Genomic DNA, 21,247 nt, shown 5'->3' on the forward strand with positions numbered 1-21,247 from the left:
TCAGGTAACTATGGGGAGGAGCATACCTGGCTATAGTCAGGTAACTGTGGGGGTAGAATCTAGCCAGAATGCCAGGAGCTTGGGACATTGTCTGCATCACTTATAGTCACACACCTCTCCTGCAGGGGCTATGGGGGCAATAACTTTGACAGGAGCCAGGGGTCCAGGAGACATGATGGAATACCTGTCCCATGTAGGTGGAAATCATCACCCATTGGGTCCCCCGGGGTTCTAGAACTTTGCTCGACTGGGGACCAGGCTGTCTGTGCACAGCCCACTGCCCCACATCTGCCTGCCCTGCTCTTTCTTTTGTGCTGCATGTGTCTCTGATACCCTTGAAGATCAGATGCAGGTGTCAGATCCACTGGAACTGGAGTTTCAGATGGTTGTGAACCACCATGCCAGGGCTGGGAACCAAACCTGGTTCCTCTGCAAATGTGGCCAGTGCTCTTAACTTCTGAGCTATCTCTCCAGCCCGTCACATATTTTCTTTCTAAATCACTTAACATTTTTCATTTTGATTTTCTGTTATATCCAAAATGACTTAGAGAAATTGTAAGAAGATTATCTGTGACCCCAAGTCTTTTAGGGTGAACTTTGTGCTTATTTCTAACTCTTTGATCATGCTCAGAGCATCATCCTCTCTCATAACTAGTTGAAGTCTTACTTATAGGCAAATTCTTCGTGCCTGCTACTTATCCTCCAAGCGTCTGTGGGCTCTGGCTGGCTTGTCCTTGCTACAATCCTTAGTCTTAACATCAGTGCATCTTTTCTGAGGTCCTGGTTATCGTCGAGGTCTGAGCTGTAAGTCCATATTACCCTTCATTTGTCTGAATGCTCCTTTTGTTTCTTGCAATGACTGTAACAGGCCAATAAGATCATCCAGTGCTTTTGAAGTACTTAATGCTGATGCAGTCCAGTTCCCGGTGGGCAGTGCCACAGGTAGTTAATCAACAGCAATAATCCTATGTAACAGAATGACTGGCTTAAGCTTATGCACCCATAAATAACACATGAGGCTTCTCACTGGATCATCTGGCCCAAACTCATGCAGTTCTCACCACCAGTTCCTAGCCACCAACAACTAGAAAACTCATAGAATGAATATTTCTCCCCCTCTCTTTTTTTAAACTAGAGGTTTGTTTATTTTATGTATGTGGGTACACTGTAGCTGTCATCAGACACGCCAGAAGAGGGCATTGGATCCCATAACAGATGGTTGTGAGCCACCATGTGGTTGCTGGGAATTGGACTCAGGACCTCTGGAGGAGCAGTCAGTGCCTCTAATCACTGAACAATCTCTCCAGCCCCCATGTATTTCTTTCTTTTTACTCTAAAAAATAACTTGACAATCACAGGCTGAACACTGTACACAGTGTCAGCTTTCTAATCACCATACCACATTCCTCAGATATCATCCTTTATCTATGCCTTAAAGTACTAGCAAAAAACCACCCCAACCCCCGATGGTGGAGATACCAAGATAGAGTGATTACCAACGCCAGGTATCTGAGGCTTATGGAACTGAGGCTGTAAGTTGTGGGGAGTGGGCTCAGCTGGCTTTGCCCAGCTCTGTTTCACAAATCCAATGGTAATGCCTCTGGCAGACATCGTCATTCCAACGGCCATCATAAGAGAAGTGGGCACAGTCCTCGCCTCCACCTAGCATATGTCCATGCCAGTTATCCGGCTGCAGTGGCCTCCAATTCCTGAAAATAAAGAACTTTGCACTCCAGATCTGGCCATCAGCCATGTTACCAGAAGGGCCCCCTAAATCCCTAGGGTCACTAAAGATGCTGAAGAGATAGGAAAGTCCAAGGTAGAGGGGAGCAAGCTGTAGGTGACACACGTACTTGAAACCTGTGTCAAAGTCGGTCCCGTCCACCCATCGCCAGGGCCCGTTTTGGTCCGTTAGGCCCATCCAGCTAAGCACCCTGGCTAAGCGATTCTGTAGAAAATTCTAAAGAAAGAAAAAAGGCATGGTTACCTCTCCCTCAGACCAGAGAGACTCCCCAAAAGAGCCCACCCAGGCATCACCTGCTCCTTCAGGGAGTTGACCACCACCAGGTGAGAATTCTCCAGCCGGCAGTACTTGTCAGCTTCAGGCCACGACTTCTCAGACTCAGAGAACCAATAGCAGCTGCCTTCATGCTCTGTCCAGTGAAGCGGGCAGCAGGCCACTTCCGAGTCTATGAAAAGCAAAGCAAGGATGGAGAGCAGAGGCAATGCCTATCGAGTCCTCACCTCCCAGGAACTAGAGAGCAAACCACCTCCATCACCCTTCTCATTCTCACTGTTGTTCTTGAGGTTGGCCAGCTGGCACGTCAGGGTCTTCAAGTCCTTCTCCAGCTGTTGTACATGGTCGGTTAAATCAGACAGATCTGGGACACACAGACAGAAGTGAGAATAGTGCTCTGGCTGTGGCATCTGCTTGGGAGCTCCTGGTGCTCAGATGGTCTGCACAAGGCCCAGTCTCCACACACTGCACATGCTCACACCTCCTGCCAGGGCACAGGGGGGACCTCAGCCTCACCTGTTTTGAGAGCCTGCTCCCTCTTCTCCACTGTGCTCTCCAGAGAAGTCACCTTCTGGCTCAAGTCTCGGCCTGGAAGAGGACAGCTCAGCACCAGGAACTCGCTTTCACCCACACCCTTCTGCACACTCTCCAGACCAGAGCCTCTCACCTGCCTGCAGTTCCTTCCTGTGATCCTCCACATCCACTTTCAGAGAACTGATCCCTTTTTCAAAGTTGTCAGCTGCAGAACAAGGAACCGGAGCTCAGGACTGTCCTTGCTACCTCGCCCACTCCAGCCCAGAACCCCGTGAGAGCCCAGCTCACCCCTGGAGTCCAGGGACTGGAATTCAGCCTTTATCTTGGAGGTGATGTTGTCTAAACTGGCTCTCAGGGTGCCTAGGTCCCTCCTTAACTGGGAATCTGATGAGGATGACAAGATGATCAGAATCAAGATTTCTCAGGTTCCCTCTGTGCCAGCACTAGGCAGGGCTCTTGCACACACAGTGACACTCTGCCTCACAGAGACCCAGTGGGTAGGCACTGTTGTTATCTAACATTGCACATGCATAAACCGAGGCTGAGGGGGTGAGGTGATGAGACTGTAGAACCCAAGCACAGTAACAGGTGACACAGCCAGCAGCTGCCTGACCCTGGGGCCTCAGTGTCCCCACCAGTATCCCCACCACTGCTCTCATCTCAGTCACTGTTCCTTGTGCTCCTTTATGCTTGTCTTCGTGGTGGCCCTCGCTGCTGTCCATCTGGACCCTCTGCACCAATCACTGCCCAGGTTCTCTTCTCTACCACGCCCACACACCCTATGGTTCCTCTCTCCCTGCAACCCACTTTGGGATCCAATCACGGAGATGACCACCAGTAGCAGGAGGCTGAGGCCCAAGGAGAACAGGAGGAGGTGGGTCCAAGAGAGGATGCGCCACAGGAAGGACTGGGAAGGAACTGCTGAAAGAGAAGAGGGTGCCAGATTAAATGGTCTAGAGCAGTGGCTCTCAACCGATGGGTTTTGATCCCTTTGGGCGTGGGATAAGTCTTCCCCAGGGGTCATATATCAGATATCCTGCATATCGGGTTTATACATTAAGCTTTATAACAGTAGCATAATTACAATTGTGAAGTAGCAATGAAAATAATCTTATGACTGGGGGTCACCATAACATGAGGAACTGTATTTAAGGGCTACAGCATTCAGAAGGATGAGACATGCTGTGTTAGAGTTGTGAAAGATACAGGAGGTCCCGGGGACCTTTCCAGAGGTAATTGTTTGCCTCTGGTCATGCTGTAAGAGGGAGAGGCTGAGAAGGATTGGTGTGGGGGTGCTCCAGCCTATGACCCCTCATGGACCATACAAGTGCTCACCCGCAGAAGCCTCTCATCCCGTCAGGGAATGCAGACATTACGCACATACAGACAGCAACACTCTGTAAGGCTCTACATCAGAGCTGGACCAGTACAGTAAGAACACAGAGGTAGCTGGGGGCAGTCAGGCCACCATCGGGCCCTTAGCCTCTGCATGCATGACTGTGTGTGCAAAGGGTGAGCTATTCCAAATCCAACTACACACCATGCAGACCTCCCCTACCCTCCTACAAAGCACAGGAAGCCAGGTCATTCAGGTCTTCCTGTCCCTGTTTCTCTGAGGCCCTAGAATGTGTAATGAGCCTTGGAGTGTACCTGAGCACACCGGGTGCATGGTGAGCCACGGCAGCACAAACCCTGATAGACATACTTAGAGCAAACTTTGGAGACTCCATTCCTCCTTTCTTGTCACCATTTCTCGTCTCCTGGTTTTTCTCTTCCCTCTCCAAGTTCTGGAAGTTTTCATATCTCATTGTCATGTTTCGACAAACGCAAGGCTTCTGGGACAATCAGAACTGAAACGGAGAGACTAGGGTTCACTTAGGGTGTATGTCTAAGAAGAAGCAAGAAGCACGGTGGAGCTGAGGGCAGGGCTGTGGCTGGGGTTGAGTACCCCAGAACAGCCCTAGGGCCAGGCAGTAGTGGTGCATGCCTTTAATCCCAGCACTTGGGAGGCAGAGGCAGGCAGATTTCAGAGTTCAAGGCCATCCTGGTCTACAGAGTGAGTTCCAGGACAGCCAGGGCTACACAGTGAAACCCTGTCTCGGGAAAAAAAAAAAAAAAAAAAGAACAGCCCTAGGTTGTCATAGGTTGTCATGAGGATGGAGATAGGCATGAGTTTGCAGCTGAGGTTGGACACGAAGTCAGAACTGGATCAGCCTTTGAGGAGGAGTGAGCCAGGACTAAAGTTGGAGGTAAAGTTGGAGCTAAGGACTTTCAACTCTCTGCTACTTAGTGACTTTTGCAACGTTGGCCAAAGTGAGAAAGTATTTGAAAGGCAACAGCATTCTGTCTCTTTGGGACCAAAGGATGTCTTGCCTGACCACAGAGCAAACACAGAAATACCCTCAAACACTGCTTCCAAATGCCATGCATAGAAGGGCGTTCAGTGGACTTTAAGAAACCTGATAGGCTATATCTGCCTTTCTCTCTTGGAAGGCCTGATGCCACCTTTCCATCATGAGAGATCTAAGAGGCAACAGTACAAGGGAAACTGGTTTTTGTCTAGCCTGTCATTTCAATATGATAGGAAATCGGGTAGGTTTTTAATCATGTATTTGTGTTTATGGCATGTGTGTGTGCACATGTGTGGCATGATATACACATGGAAGGAAGAGGCTAACAAGTAGGAGTTGGCTCTCACCGTCCACACTGTGGCTTTCAGGAACTGAACCCAAGCCATCAGGCTTGGCTGCAAGCTCCTTTACCCAAAATCCATCTTGCTACCCCAACAACCTGTTTCTGTTTTCTGAATAATGTCTATCAAGATCTCAAAAACCAATCTGACCATCTGGAATACACCATCTTGAGAACCTTTCTTATCATTTTCATGGCCACCTACAAATAAGTCTAATATTTTTGTGTGTAGAAAGAATAAATAGCTAAATTTTCATGATGGTTTATGGTCCAAATAAATACAAGTACCTTATACTTATAAAATATAAGTAACTTAGAACTCTTTTTTAACACTGTAAATGAACAAAGTCACACTGTTCTTTGGAATATTTGCAAATAAAAATTAAATGTTAAGGCTTCAAGAAAAAAAAAGTTCGACTGCTGGGTCTAAGATGAGGCTGAACTTGACCTTGAGTCTCATTCTGAGACTGGCATCAGTACCCAGTCAGGAACATAGAAAGAACCGGACCTGAGCTTGCAATAAAACTGGAAGTTAAGACCTAAGTGTGGGCACTTCGGTGTGGGGCTTGTATGAAGATTAATTTTGGATCTGGGATTGCAACGGACAGGGTTGAAGTTGGAGCTGAGGTTAGGACTGCAGTAGAATACTGTGCTCAGTCAATAAGGTGCTTGCCAGGCAAATATGAGGGCTGACATTCCATCCCCAGAACCCATGTGAGGCAGCTGGGAGTAGGGCTGGAGGGATTGCTCAGTGATTAGAGCATTGTACTGACTGGTTTTATGTGTCAACTTGACACAGGCTGGAGTAATCACAGAGAAAGAAACTCAGTTGGGGAAATGCCTCCATGAGATCCAGCTATGGGGCATTTTCTCAATTAGTGATCAAGTGGGGAGAGCCCCTTGTGGATGGTACCATCCAGAGATGGTAGTCTTGGGTTCTATAAGAAAGCAGGCTGAGCAAGCCAGGGGAAGCAAGTCAGTAAGGAACATCCCTCCATGGCCTCTGCATCAGCTCCTGCTTCCTGACCTGCTTGAGTTCCAGTCCTGACTTCCTTTAGTGATGAACAGCAGTGTAGAAATGTAAGCTGAATAAACCCTTTCCTCCCCAACTTGGTTCTTGGTCATGATGTTTGTGCAGGAATAGAAACCCTGAGACAAGCATGTAATGTTCTTCCAGGCAACCTGAGTTGGCTCCAGGCTCCCACATCGGGCGACCCCTAACAGCCTGTGACTCCAGCTCCGGGAGATTCCACTCCCCGAGCCTCTGAGGGCACCTGCACTCAAAAGCACTCATCCAAATACAGAGACCCACATGTACATATAATTCAAATAATAAATAAAGTTTTAAAAGAAAGAAAGAAGATGGTAGGCATGGTGTCTGTCATGCTAGTAATCTCTGGAGAGGCAGAGACAGCTGGATCCCTGAAGCGTGCTGCCAGGTCAGCCCAGCCTACTTAGCAAGATTCAGGTCAGTAAGAGACCCTAACTCAAACACAAAACAAAACAAAACAAAACAAAACAAAACAAAACAAAACAAAACAAACAAAACAAAACAAAACAAAACAAAACAAAACAAAACAAAAGAAACAAAGAGTGGGACAGGGAGATGGCTCCGAAGATAAAGCGTTCACTGTCCAGTCATGAGGTCCCAAGTTTGGATCCCTAGCACCCATGTAAAGGCTGGTTGTGGTGACACACTCTTGTAACCCCAGTGCTTGTGGGAACGGGGCAGAGAGAGGTAATGAGAACTCATCAGCAGAAGGGTGAGCTGAGACGGCAAGCTTCCGCTTCAGTGAGAGAACATGTCTTAAAAATTAAGGCAGAAAGAGAGGGGGAGGGGGAGGGGAGGGGGAGAGGGGAAGGGGAGAGGGTGGAGGAGAGGGAAAGGGAGAACGAAGGATACTTGATGTCAGCTTCTGCCTGCCACATATGCATGCAGGCATGCACTTACACACATAGAGCCCACACATGCATACCGTGCACACACATGCATGCATGCACATGCAAACTAAGGTAAGCAGCTCCTGAGATTTACAGCCATGTTTGTCCTTGGCCTCCACATACATGCACATACATCTATACCTATAACTACACACAGGTGAACATGTGTATTGTAGTTAAAAACTATGGTTTGGATCTAAAATATCTCCAAATGTTAAGTAAAGAACTGAAGTTAGGGATAAGACTAGAGTTAGGATGGAAATCAGCTGGGAACTGGGCCTAGGGATTGTGGAGGCCACAACCCAAGCTAGAGTACAGTGCTGGTGTATTCCTAAGCCTTACACGAACCCCTTCTATATCTGCATACTTCCTTCCACCCAAGGCCTAGAGCCCTTCCCTCCTTGCATCCCTTACACATCCCCTGTCCCACTGGTCTCCCTGGCAACCCCGACCCAGTTACCTGTGTGAAGTCTTGGCTTCCCTGTGCAGCAATGACCAGAGGCAAGAACTCAGTCGGGGTGGAGAACGATATCCCGGAGGGTTGGTGTGTGGGAGGGGCCAAGCAGAAACCACATACATGCCAGAGCTCAGTCCAGTCCTTGCATCCAAAGGCCCAGTGGTCTGTTCTCCTTTGCATCTTGAGTGATCCATTTGGAGAACGTCCAAATCTCTCAGCTTCTGACAGCCAATACTGAGTGACTTGGAACTTGAGCGTGAGTGAGGATTGCCATTGTGATGGCAGAGGATGAGATTCATCTCCATCTCCAGAGTGTGCCGTCCCATATTCCTCTTTCTAGACCCTTCCACAACTTCCTCATTTTTCACTCCGTGGGAAGGGAGCTTACAACAGAGGGGCGGTCTATTTCCTTCTTCTATGCCTCTTATAGAGACTCTCCCAGAATGTTGGTGTCTCTGTCATTGAACAGCACTGCACAAGCCTTCATTCACTGCTTATATTCAAAACCTGGTGTGGCTCCCTGACCCCTAAGTCTGAGGACCCTCGCCACAAAGCTCCATCTCCACACCCCTCACTCCACCCAGAAGGATAGAGAGGGATAGAAACCGTGTCCTCACCAGACATGGAGAGAAGGGCTAAAGAGGAAACGCATTTTGTTAAGCATTTTAAAGAATTTATTATTTTGTCTTCTTAAGCATCTATTCTGTGCAGGAGGGTAGTGGAATAGGTGAGCATTGAGACACAATGTGGATGATGGAAGGAAATAGCTAGAGGACAAACAGCACTATATCCAACACCCAACTTTGCTCTCTGTGCCTGCTCAGCCTTCACCACGGTCCTTGTCAGTGCATGGCTCCTCAGGACACAGATCCCCTTCAAGTAGGAACCTGAGTGCTGAAAAGCAAAGCAAAAACCTTCAGGTGTTCTTATTAATTTTCTCTTGTCATTGTTATTGCTTTCCATTTCAAGAGCACTGTTGTTTTGAGACTTTCTTGTTTGTACTGAATTGATATGTGTCAGGACCACTGGACACATCCAGTCATGAAATAGGATTGGCTTGGTGCCATTGCTAGATCACAGCCACCAAAATGAAGTTCAATCCCTCCATGACTTCTGACTGAAGCAAGAACCGCAAACAGCATTTCAACGCGCCCTCTCACATTCGGAGGAAGTTCACGTCTTTCCCTTTTTCCAAAGAACTGAGACAGAAGTGTAAAGTTCCGTCCACACAAAGTGGTCCATGTGTGCAGGAAGAAATAAGGAACCTACACTGAATGAGTTCAGCAAGCAAAGGCTAATGGCATAACTGTCCATGTGGGCATCCACCCCAACAAGGTGGGTATCACCCGGCTAAAGCTGGATGAGGGCTGCAAGAAGTTCCTGGAGAGAAAAGTCAAGTCTAAGCAAGTAGAAAAGGAGAAGGGCAAATATAAGTAAAAAAAACAATTGAGAAGATGCATGAGTAGAGACATCTCATGCATAGCTTTCATTAAAGACTGCTTAAGGAAAACAACAACAGCAATAACAACACCCTCTGCGTTCATCTGTATCTCTTTTCATCCATCCTGCTGCTTAGTTATTTGTGATTTCCCAATTTATGTTTGTGATTTTCCACCTCAGTTTTGTTTTATTTATTCTGTGATAATTTGACGAGTCTGTATTTTGGCTAGACCTATGGCTTGGATCTAAACAGTAGCCACTATCAGGAGGTAATGAAACCTTTTAAAGGCGGCTGAGTGGGAGGCCTTCCTGTCCTGGAGCTGTGTGAGATCCCAGCCCTTTCCTCTTTGTCTTTTTCTAAGTAGCCAGGAACTGGGCAGTTTTGCTGCCCCATGCTCCTGACATGATGTCCAGCCTTGCCGTGGACACAATGCAATGGAACCAACCATAGGCAAAACACAGAAAATCTGACTCCAAATAAGGCTATCCTTTTTATAAACTAATTGTCTTGGATAGTTTTTATAAGGCAGACCTCTTACTAGCACAGGTTTTTGCAAGGTAATGCTGAAACTGAATGGGAAAGGGGAGATTGGCTCCTTAGCAGACACCCACCCCTTGAAAAGGGTGGGGAAGAAAACAGGAGGGAGACCCAACATGGTATCAACCAGCCTGTTCTCTGCAAGTGTGAACTATAAAGGCTGCCCATGATCACAGTGGTTCCACTCTAGGAAGATGATGGTTGCACCAAATCTGTCGATCACATTCAGGGAATACAGTTGATTTCATAATATTAATTCTGTCAGTTTGTGGACATAAGAATTCTTGGTATCTTCTTGCGTCTTCTTCAGCATCTTCCTTCAGTTTTTATAGAGGGCACATGATGCTTGTGCTCACAGATAAGCACCAGGGAAACCAGGAATGGTAAGCACACATGCTTGTCTCATCATCGGAGGAGATGTAAACCTGTTTCCTACCAGAAGACTAGGGGTGGGTGTGGATAATAGCCTGGTGATCTGTGCTCTCTGTAGGGCCAGGCCACACCCAATACCCCAGACTCTTATGTTTATTCTTCCTCCCTAGGCCTTTATCTTGAGCACTGTTTCTCAGTCAATAGAGCCAATCCCTAGGGGAGATGTCACATGTACTTTGTAGCTTCGTGACCTCTACAATACCTATATGACTTAGACCACACTTCATCCCCACCTAGGCCCTTAAAGCTATAGATCCAGTATTTATGGAAGAGGTCACATGTACTTTTCTAAAGAATTCAAATGTGTCACATCTTAAACTTTACTGTACACATGGGATTGAGATCATTGTCACCAGGAACTTTTTTTTCCCCCAAAACTGTACTGTACTTAAGGGTCTAAAATAAATGGCCCAGTGTTAGACTCTAGAAGTTTGACGCAATCCTGCTAACTAAGCTGTGTCGAACCGGATTTCCTTTCTATTGCATGCAGATTTCTCATGATCTCAGTCTGCTGGCGGGGGCAAAAGGACCCCACACGTTTCCACAGAGGAGGTCTTTCACCTTGGCTCAGATAGACCCCGGGGTCTTGTATAAGCTATTGTGGATGGCACTGATTTCCTGACTTCTTTTGAGGCATGCTCACAATTAGTGTGCAGAGAACATGCCATTTCTCGGGTGTCACGTTGGGATCCTATAACTCTGCTGAGAGCCGTCATCAGACCTAAGGGTTTCAAGATGGAATTTTTAGGGTCTTTTAAATATAGGATCATAATGCCTAAAAACGGGGACAGATTGGCTTCTTTTCTTACTGTTTCTACCTCTTGTATTTACTTCTATCACCATTGTCATAGCTGAAAGCGTTGAGGTTCAGACCAGGGACAAGTGGCTGAAATATTAACATATTTAACACCCCAAAGTGGATCTGGTCTCCAGCTTCTCCCAGCATCCCTCCATCCCAACCTGTTACAGGGCATGGCTGTCATATCCTGGCCTTCTACTCTGAACTTTCCATCCCAGAATCTGGGTTTTCTCTCCCCCAGAAGATCTTCCCTATATAATCCAGACATTTTGGTCTCTCTGTCCTCTCTCTCTCTCTGCATTTTCTCTCTCCCTACATGCATATGTTTATTCTCTCTTTCTCTTCCCCCTCCCCTCTCTCTGTCTCTTTCCCTGTGGCAACTTCCCTGGCCTCTTTCCTTGGGACCAATGAATCCCCAAGAGCTGCTTCTCAATAAACCTGCCTTTATGTACTTCACTTTGATTTGATTTGGCTTGACTTGGCTCATTTCATCATCGGAAATAACTTATCAGAAAAGTCACGTGCTATACTGATTAAGCATAGAGAAGGTGGGCATTCTTGTCTGGTTCCTGATACAGAGAAAATGCTTTTCCATTTAGTACAATGTTGGCTAGGCTCATGTTAAAAATGTTCCTTCTGTTAGGTACCTTGTAGCCTTGAATTATCACAAAGGGTGTTGTATCAGGTCCAGAGGAAACTCCAATTTCCAAGAATCCAAGAGGCAATCCAAATATCCAGAAATGAACACAACCTGGACTATAAGATTTCTGGTAGTTAGAAAAAAGCCAGGATCCCACAGGAACTTGTGGAACCAGCTCCCCTCTACCAGAAGGAGTCATTTCCCTTATCTCTGGCAACCCGCGGCACTCACCAGCCTATCAAAGCTCATGCTGGTATCACAAGAACCTGTTACACATTTCAAAGCCCTCCTAGGCCTTCACCTCCTGCCCCAACCTAAACTCCCTCCAGTTCACAGGCTTTCCTCCCCCCAGCTACTCATTTTCCTTATAACCCAGCTAACCCCACAATGTTTGCTTATGCTCTGCTCCTGTTTTCTCTCTTCTCCATCCCTGCTAGTCTCCCCTCTCTCACTGACAGTTCTGGCCATGTCCAGTCTACTTCTATCTCTCTCTGCTCTTAGCCCTTCCAGATACCTCTGGCTGTTCTCTCTCATATCTACAGTATAAACCTCTCCATAAGCCATACCATGGAGTCCGGTCATGTCATCCGTTTATACACGCTGAAGTTATCCAAGGCCCTTTCTGCATCTTTTGTGGAGTCAGCACATGGTCATGGTCTCGGAGTCTATCGATGTGCTGTTTTGTGTTTATTGATTTGCATATGTTGACTCATCCTTGTACTCTGGGAATGAAGCCAATATAATGATGAATGATGCTTTCAATGAGCAAACATTCAGTGTTGGATTAGGTTTGCTAATATCTCATTGAGAATTTTTGTGTCTATTTTTCATCAAGAACATGGTTTCACAATTCTCCTTTTTGTTGTTTTCTGGTCTGGATAGTGATGGGTTTTCAGTGTGTCTCCATTCAGTCCCATCTATAACTGCTCTGTGCAGCCATCTCTCTCCCAAGGGTGACCCCAGGCTCGCTGGTTTATGATTGTCTGTTTTCAGGCCCACAGAGTAGCTTAATCTCAAGTACTGTGCCTCCTTCCTAGACAGTGCCTGTGTGGAGCCCTGCAAGGGAAGGAGAGTGCTAAAACAGCCTTCTCCAAGGTTGACTGGACCTACAAAATTCATGTGACCTGCTCTCAGCAATCCCAACTGGTTATTCATCATCAAGCAGTCGACCATGGATTCATACACATACAACTAACATTATACAGACCGAGCAGGTTGTGTTTCTGTATTTAGGAATGCATACATACATGCACACACACACTCTCTCTCTTAAAGAACAGGCCATAAACTTGAGAGAGGTTGGGGAGATACATAAAAAGGGTTAGAGGGAGGGAAAGGAAATGGGGTAATGATGTATTTCTATGTTCATTTAAAAAATTTTTAAACAAATTCTTTGCAATAATCCCAATTTTTGCAAAAGTCACTTATACCAAATCCCCCACCTGAATCTTGGGCCTATGATAACCTTGCACTTGCCTTTTGGCCATGGTGATTCCATCTTCTCTTTAAACCAGGGCTCCCTAGCTTGCCATGTAGAAGACACATCAGGCCTCCCTCTCCCAGGGAGCCAGGTAGGCTGTTTTCTAAGTCTTGTTTTCCTATTCCTGCTACCTTCCCAGGCCTTCAGCTGTTCTCTGATGTCTTTCATGGTTTCTGGCGATCTTCCTTTCTTTGTGTCAGTGGTACAACATCTACCCTGTCTCCCTGACTGTCCCAAGACTGGTGTTACATGGAAGCTGCTTCTCACCTGACCTCTTGGCAAGCCTCCCTCTGACTTCTTGTTGTTTTGTTTTGTTTTGTTTTGTTTTGTTTTGTTTTGTTTTGTTTTGTTTTGTTTTGTCTTGAGACAGCAACTCTCTATGTATCCCAGGCTGTCCTAGAACTTACTATGTAGACCAGGCTGGCACCTCAAACTCACAGAGACACACCTGCCTCCAGAGTGCTGGGATCTCTCTGACTTTTGAATGAGATCATTTGTAACTATAAATTTCCCTCTTGGGGCTGGTGAGATGGCTCAGTGGGTAAGAGCACCCGACTGCTCTTCCGAAGGTCCAGAGTTCAAATCCCAGCAACCACATGGTGGCTCACAACCATCCGTAATGAGATCTGGTGCCCTCTTCTGGAGTGTCTGAAGACAGCTGCAGTGTACTTACATATAATAAATAAATATTTAAAAAAAAATTTCCCTCTTTGAATCACTTTCATCATATCCTGTGGGTTGTGGTATGTCGTATTTTCATTTTTAGTTGATTCTAAGAAATCTTAAATCTGCTTCCTAATCTCCATGAATGTACTTGCTCTGTAGTTTCTCTTGATGATTTTGTTTCATTCTACATTGACCAGATAGAAATTATTTCAAATTTCTCATATTTAATAAGGCTTGCTGTATGCCCTAAAATGTGGTCTGCTTTGGAGACTAGCCATAGGCTACTGAGAAGGCTGTATTCTGCAGCTATTGGCTTGACTATTCTGTGGGTGTCTGCTAAGTCCTTTTGACCTATAGTGTTGTTTAACTGTAATGTTTCTTTGTTGTTGTTGTTGTTGTTGTGTCCAGATGATGCTTGTTGTTACAATTGGGTATTGGCACCACCCACTGTTACTGTGTTGAGATTGTTCTGTGACATAAAGTCTCGTAGTATTTATTTTGTGAAATTGGGTAAGCTCATGTTTGGAACACGTAGGTTTAGAATTGTTATATCCTTTTGTTGGATTGTCCCCTTAGCCAATATACAGCAGTCTTCTGCTCTTGTGGTTAATTTTAAATTCTAGTCTGTGAGATAGGAGTGTAGCTATTTCTGATCACTATTGAGTTCTATTTGCTTTAAGTGGTTTCTTCTCCCTCTCTTTCACTCTAAGTCTTTGCCAATGAGATTTATTTCTTGCATACAGCTGCTGTTGGGTCATGACATACACATGACATGTGTATTGTGGTGGGTGTTCACTGGGGATGTGTACATGTGTACATATGTGTAGGTCAAAGATAACCTCAGGTTCCATTCCTCAGGAGTCAACCAGTTTGCGTCTTGAGACAGGGTTTCTCAATATGATCTGGGGCTAAGTGATGAGGCTAGCCTGGTTGACCAGCAAGCCCGGGGTCCCCTTGTCTCCAGAGCTGGGATCATGACCACTTGTCCCCATGCCCAGTTCTTTCCATGGGTGCTGGGGGTTGGGTTTATGCTTGATGAGATCTAGAATAACCCATGAGATCGGCCTCTGAGTATGACTGTAGGAGGTGTCTTAATTATATCAAGTGACATGAGAAGAACCACCCACTGTGGGTGGTACCATTCCCCAGGCCTTATGTAAGCAGCAAAGGGAGTTGAGCTGCAGCAGACATTCTATTCAATGCTCTCTTCTCTCCCCACCCCATGGACTATATACTCTGACCTGTGAGCTAAATCAAATCTTTCCATCCTTAAGTTGCTTTTGTTGGGATATTTTATCATAGAAGCAGGAAAGGAACTTAAAGCAATCTTCTTTGTCTTCAAGTCCTGATGTTATCGTTCTCTTGAAGCTTTCCACTGAGTAGAATAATTATATGGCTGTCTTAGTTAGGGTTACTATTGCAGTGATAACAACACCATGACCAAAGCAACTTGAGGAGGGAAGGGTTTATTTCACTCACAGTTCCATATAACAGTTCATCATCAAAAGCAGTGAGGGCAGGAACTCAAGCAGGGCAGGAACCTGGAGGCAGGAACTGAAGCAGAGGTCGAGGAGTAGAATTGCTTACTGGCTTGTTCATCACGATTTGCTCAACCTGCTTTCTTATAGATCCCAGGACCACCAGCCCAGGGATGGAACCACAGGCAATGGGCTGGGCCCTCTCACATCAATCACCAATTAAGAAAATGCCCTACAGGCTTGCCTACAGCCCAGTGTTATGGAGGCATTGTCTCAATCGAGGCTCCCTCCTCTCCGATGACTTTAGCTTGTGTCAGGTTGACAGAAAACTAGCCAATACAAGGGCTGTTGAGTTTTTTTCATTTCCACAATTTCTGTTACATTATTTTGGTATTTCTACCATCTTTTTATTTAATTTCTCTTCCGTACCCTTTATCACTGTCCTTCTATTCAGCCACTTATTTGTGTGTTCCTTTCATTCATTCATTTTACACTCATTCATTTCTTCGATTTCACTAAACCTTGAATGGTTTGGGTTGTATGTCATCTACTTCAGCCATCACTGAGCACCCACCCTGACTGTGGATCTGGGAGCTTTTGGGGGAGCCATGTTGTCTTGATTTTTTTTTTTTTTTGTCTTTTACATTTCTTGCATTTCTGCCCTGGGACTGTGTCACTGAGACTGTTTCTTTAGTTGGGCTTTTAAATCTCCAGGACTCTTGCAGGTGCAGTAGTTACAGTGTTCCAGTAGAGGCAGGAGGGCTGGATGCAGGTGTCGTTCTAACACACACACACACACACACACCCCACTCACACTATGCTGGGAGTCTAGCTCAGCAGCTGAGCTCTTGGCAGTGTGCCTCTGGAGACAACAGGCCTAACCCCCAGCACAACACTCCAAGACAAGATGGCTGACCACAGAAGCAGCCATAATTGAAGATAAACCCAGCATGAAAATACAGTCATGGTGGATTGAAAGCCATTACTCAATGGCATCAGTGGAATAAAGGAGAATCTATGACACTATGCACACCTAAAAGACATGTTAGGACTTTTTATAAATGTAGAAGTCATGTGAGGGAAAAAAAAAAAGGCTGAATTTTGCCAGGGTGGGGGGTGGGGACTATTCTGGATCCAACTTTTTCATGTACAAGGTGGTACCAACACTTTTTATAGAAATACACATTTCTCCACAGAATAAACTGTTGGCCTTCCTTAGGTGTTTTCCAGAACCCACCAGACACACCATATAGACATTTTCCTCCATGGAAGGTGTAGTTGAATAAGAATGGCCCCCATAGGCTCATGTATTTGAGTGCTTCATCATCAGGGGTGGGACTATTTGAGAAGGATTAGGAGGTGTGGCCTCACTGAACTGGGTATGGCCCTATTGGAGGAGTGTGTCACTGGGGATGGGCTATGAGGTTTTTGTGTCTGTGTTCATCTGTCTATCTCTGTCTCTCTTTCTCTTCTTATAAATCAGGATGTAGCTCTCAGATACTGATCCAATGCCTTTCCTGCTTGCACACCACCTTGCTTCCCATCATGATGACAATGAACTATGTCTCTGAACCTGGAAGCAAGCCTCCAATGAAATGCTTTCTCATATAAGAGTTGCCTTGCCCATGGTATCTCTGCACAGCAATAGAACAGTGACTGTCTTAGTTTAGGTTTTATTGCTGTGAAAAGATACCACACTTAGTGTAACTTGAGCATGGAAGATCTCAAAGCCCACCCCCACAGTGACATACTTCCTCCAACAAGACCACACCGACTCCAACCAGGCCACACCTCCCTATGGGCTGAGCATTCAAACACATGAGACTATGGGGCCTTTCCTATTCAAACCACAGCAGTGACTAAGACAGGTGTCAATTATGAATTCATTTTAAATTTATTTACAGATTCTCCATTTCTCCAGGGTCTGGCTTGTAGATCAGGCTAACCTCCAGCTCACAGTCCTGCCTTGGCCACCTTGTCTGCTCACATCTCCCACTGCTTTGTGAGGCTGAGGATGAAGCAGGGCCTCTTGTGTGTGCCAGACAAGCGCTCTGCCACTGCTGCATGTTGAGCGCCATTGCCACTTTAGTTAGTTTTGGTAATCTCTATCTTTGAGGTGGGAGGAGACAGGGAGGGGAAAGAAAATGACCAAAGTATATTGTATAAAAAAATTAATACAAATTAAAAAACCAAATAGGTTTATTTTGGGTAAAATGTTTCTCTTATCCTTTTACTGTGTATAGAGGATCAATAGCCATCTCCTCTCTTTGATTATTACCCTTGCAATTCTATCTTCATATTATCTCCTCATCAATCTTTCTATTCTACAGATCTTTGCAGAACAACTGTTGGAGCGGGGCACAGTGACACACCTGTCGGCTCAGCACGGACAAGTGAGGCAGAGAATCATCATGGCTTGATCATCCTGGGCTACAGAGAAAGACTCAAGTTCAGGTGCCCTCCTTGGGTTTTCTTCGTTTCCGTTATTTTTAACGTCACTAATGTCAGTGCTGCATCGTGTTCTTCACTTGCTAATTTACAAACTGCTTATCAATCTCTGTCCATCATATGGAGCCTTCCAGTCTTTGATTTTTGGTGTTTCTTTCCTAGTTACAGAGGGCGCTCCCCATCTGCGGATTTTACAGTGGCGGATCCGCTGTAAAATGAGCTACCATTATGTGGTTGTGAGCCACCATGTAGGTGCTGGGAATCAAACCCAGGTCTTCTGCAAGAGCCATGCTGAAAATGTATGGGGAAGAACTTGCATCTCAGTGAATGTGCTGACCGTGTTCATATCATTCCCTAAAATGCAGATAATAGCTATGCATGGGCTTTTGGGTTGCCTTCGGTATTAAGGTAATTAGAGCAGTGACTTTAGATAAATCAGAAGATGTGAGCAGGGAGCTTACATGTGAATGCAAAGCCTTTCTATGTAAAGGACTTCTCTATTCATGGCTTTCAGTGTCCGAGGGGTGATTTAGAATAAAGTCTTTACAACTCCAAACAGCAATTATTAAAGCATTGAATGCTGCAAAATCCATTTTGGTGGCTCATACTCTAATTTTCACCCAGTCCAAAATATTGTTTAATTTATATTGTGACATCTTATTTGGATCTTATAGTTATTTTATTTATTTTTTAGAGTTTTTTATGTATGTATATAAATGGTTTTCCTGCATATATGTAATTCTGGTAATTGCAGAGATCAGTGGCTTTGGGTTGCCTGACACTGGAGTTATGGATGGCTGTGAGCCACCATGTAGGTGCTGGGAATCAAGCCCAGGTCCTCTCCAAGAGCAGTCATTGCTCTAAACTCCAGGGCCATCCCCCCAGCCCCTGGGGCTTATATTTTAATTTTAAATTTATTGCTTAATTTTAAAACACATGAACTTTTTACACATCTTTATTGACTCATTTACAATGGTTGGCCTATACTTCTACTTTGAACACACAACATTTTTTATTTTAGGTCTTCAAACTCAAGGGCTTCAAGTTCCAGGTGAAATGGAATAAATGCATCCCACTATTTCTCTCCAATCTAGTATGTCCTGGTTTGCTTCCTGTTGCTGTAATAAAAACCTCTGGCCAAAAGCAACCTGGGAGGAAAGGGTTTGCTTAGCTTCTGGTCACAGTCCATCACTGAAGGTGATATGAGCAAGAATCCATGGAAGGGCGCAGTTACTGCTTCATTCAGCCACTGGCTCCTGTTCATCTAGCTCCCTCCCTCCCTCCCTTCCTTCCTTAGATTTATTTATTTTTATTTTATGTGCATGGATGGTTTGCCTGCATGTGTGTATGCCCAACACATGTGTGAAGTATCCAAGGAGACCAGAAGAGGGTGTAGGATCCCCTGGTGCTGGGCTACCATGTGGGTTCTGGAAATAGAACGTCTAGAAGCACAGCCAGCACTCTTTACCACTGAGCCCTCTCCCCAGCCCCTCCTCTACCCTTCTTATTAACAGACCCACCTGTGTAGGGATGGTGCCACCCACAGTAGGCTGAGCCCTCGCACATCAGTCATCAGTCAACACATGGCCACAAGCCAGTCTGACCTGGGAAGTTCCTCGACGGATGTTTTCTCTATCCAGGTGATGTTAGACTGTGTCAGGCTGACAATAAATATTAACCAGCATGGACATTAACTATAAAGTCTGACTGATGCACACACTTCCATATTGGGAGGAGTCTGAAAACTCAGTGCAAGAGGTTACTGGAGGAGAATACCATAACTGGAAGTACCACTGTCATGAGCATACCACTGTCTGCCTCTAGGGTATCCCAACTTGAACTTAACACAGCCTAAAGCTGTGGTCTGAACAGACAGGGCTCCACAGGGCCCATGATAGCTCTGGCCTAGGGCAGGAGAGTTTCTTACTGGAGGAAGCTCTGATCTCACATCTTACACACCTGTCACTCACACCCATGTCAGTAAACTTGATGCAAGTGTCTTTCATATATATTAAGCAACAGCAATGGTTAATCTTAATTCCAGGATCTCAGAGGTCCAGCCAAGACTAAAGCCAAACTTAAAAAAAAAATTTTTTTAAATAAAGATTACTTTTATCTTTCTGTGTATGACTGTTTTGCCTGCATGCGTGTCTGAACATCACGCATGTGCCAGGTGCCTGTGGGGAGAAGAGAACATCCCATCTCTTAGCACTGGAGTCACAGACAGTTGTGAGCCACTGTGTGAATGCTGGGAACTGAGCCTGGGCCTTCTGCAAGCACGACTTGAGCTCTTAAATGCTGAGCCATCCCTCCAGCCCGAAAGCTGATTTTCCTATCTCACATCCCAGCAAAGCTTTGTACAAACTTGGTTGGGCTCCACCACGGGTGGAGCCGTAGCTCACAGGGTAAGAAAGGACTTTGCTCAGACTCCTCCTATCCTTTCACTCCATGCACAGTGGGGTCTGAGTAGAATTTATTTTTTTTTTTATTTTTTTACTATTTCCAGTTATGTGTACTCGGGGGTGAGCAGCATGTGAGTACAGGTTCCCCGGGGAGGCCGGAGGTATCGGGGCCACTGGAGCTGGGCGTTTGTGAGCTGCCTGAGATGGAGGCTGGGGAATGAACTCCTGTCCTCATACCCTTCAGCACTGAGCCATCTCTCCAACGCCAGCGTTTCATTCACAGCCAGCATCCATGCCTCTTCAACAGAGGACTGATTGTCCTCCTACGTCATCTGGGCACAGAGAGCAGAAGTTAGCTTAGGATTTTATGCTCTTGCCAACCACAGCTGCTAGCCAAAGGCTAATGGGTGTGGTGCCCTCTGCTTAATTGGAAGTGCTCGGGAGAGTGGTCTGTGTTCTCACCATGGCGTCCCTGTGCGGTTGAGGTCCCTAGTCCTATCACCATGTGACACTTGGTTCGAAATTGCCTACAAATGCTTCCTAATGAATCAGTTTCTCCAGAATTCTTACCTTACCATCGGCTTCCCTTGACCTTTCTTGACCTTCCCTCCCGTCCTTCATTCTGCCTCGCCCTACCCCTAACCGCCAGTCCACAGAACACACTGTAATGAGTCACTCTCAAAGATCATCATCCCAGAATCTGTTTCAAAAGGCAAGGGGTCAGTGGTCAGATAACAGTTCCTCTCTCCCTTCCATCTTTTCCTGTTCTCCTCACTGAGCCTCAAGAACAAAGGAGACATGGACCCAAGGACATGAGGCCAGGGTCCTTCCCAGCAAGCATCCAGAACCAGAACTTTTAAAGGCTTTGCAGAAGCTTCTCGAAGCACCCTGTGGGCTCTTCTGCCACATGAAGGTGGTTCATCTTGCTCTGGCCCTGATTGCAGTCCTCTCTGACAATCTACCTAGATGTCAATCATTGGAGATTTGGCTTCCAGGCTCCCAAGTTCTTGTTCTCTGACATCTTTGCCCTGTAAGGCAGCCAAGAACAACCTGATCAGCCAGTGCTCGGGGCAGGCAATTGCCCAGGCATTTGCTTTCAGATTTTCCCGTCAAGAAACAGAAATGAGTCTCTTTCCTTATGGTTACCACGAAAACCCCAAGGCATAACCACAGCCTTACCCAAAATCCATCTTAAGAGGCAGGGCTGCTGGCAACTGCCTATGATCTCAGCACCAAAGAGGCTGAGGCATGAAACCTGGTGCAAGTTCAAAGCCATCCCAGGCC

The 21,247-nt window shown here is 45.9% G+C and overlaps 1 protein-coding gene and 1 pseudogene across 1 annotated transcript; one reads left to right on the forward strand and one right to left on the reverse strand.

Moving 5' to 3' along the window:
* Positions 1-1,162: 1,162 nt before the first annotated feature.
* LOC110305797 (C-type lectin domain family 10 member A-like) lies at positions 1,163-7,689 on the reverse strand. Its single transcript, XM_029483932.2, has 10 exons — positions 7,644-7,689; positions 4,257-4,401; positions 3,359-3,472; positions 2,840-2,935; positions 2,685-2,756; positions 2,534-2,605; positions 2,295-2,381; positions 2,038-2,189; positions 1,854-1,960; positions 1,163-1,709 (listed from the first exon to the last, which is right to left on the reverse strand). The coding sequence occupies exons 2-10, from the start codon at positions 4,363-4,365 to the stop codon at positions 1,553-1,555; spliced, it is 966 nt and encodes a 321-aa protein (XP_029339792.1). The 5' UTR covers positions 4,366-4,401; positions 7,644-7,689; the 3' UTR covers positions 1,163-1,552.
* Positions 7,690-8,728: 1,039 nt separating this feature from the next.
* LOC110305862 (large ribosomal subunit protein uL24 pseudogene) lies at positions 8,729-9,106 on the forward strand (annotated as a pseudogene).
* The last annotated feature ends 12,141 nt before the right edge of the window (positions 9,107-21,247 follow it).

The sequence above is a fragment of the Mus caroli genome, unplaced genomic scaffold, assembly GCF_978045245.1.
Source record: "Mus caroli unplaced genomic scaffold, Mus_caroli_1 scaffold_13, whole genome shotgun sequence".
NCBI lineage: Eukaryota > Metazoa > Chordata > Mammalia > Rodentia > Muridae > Mus > Mus caroli.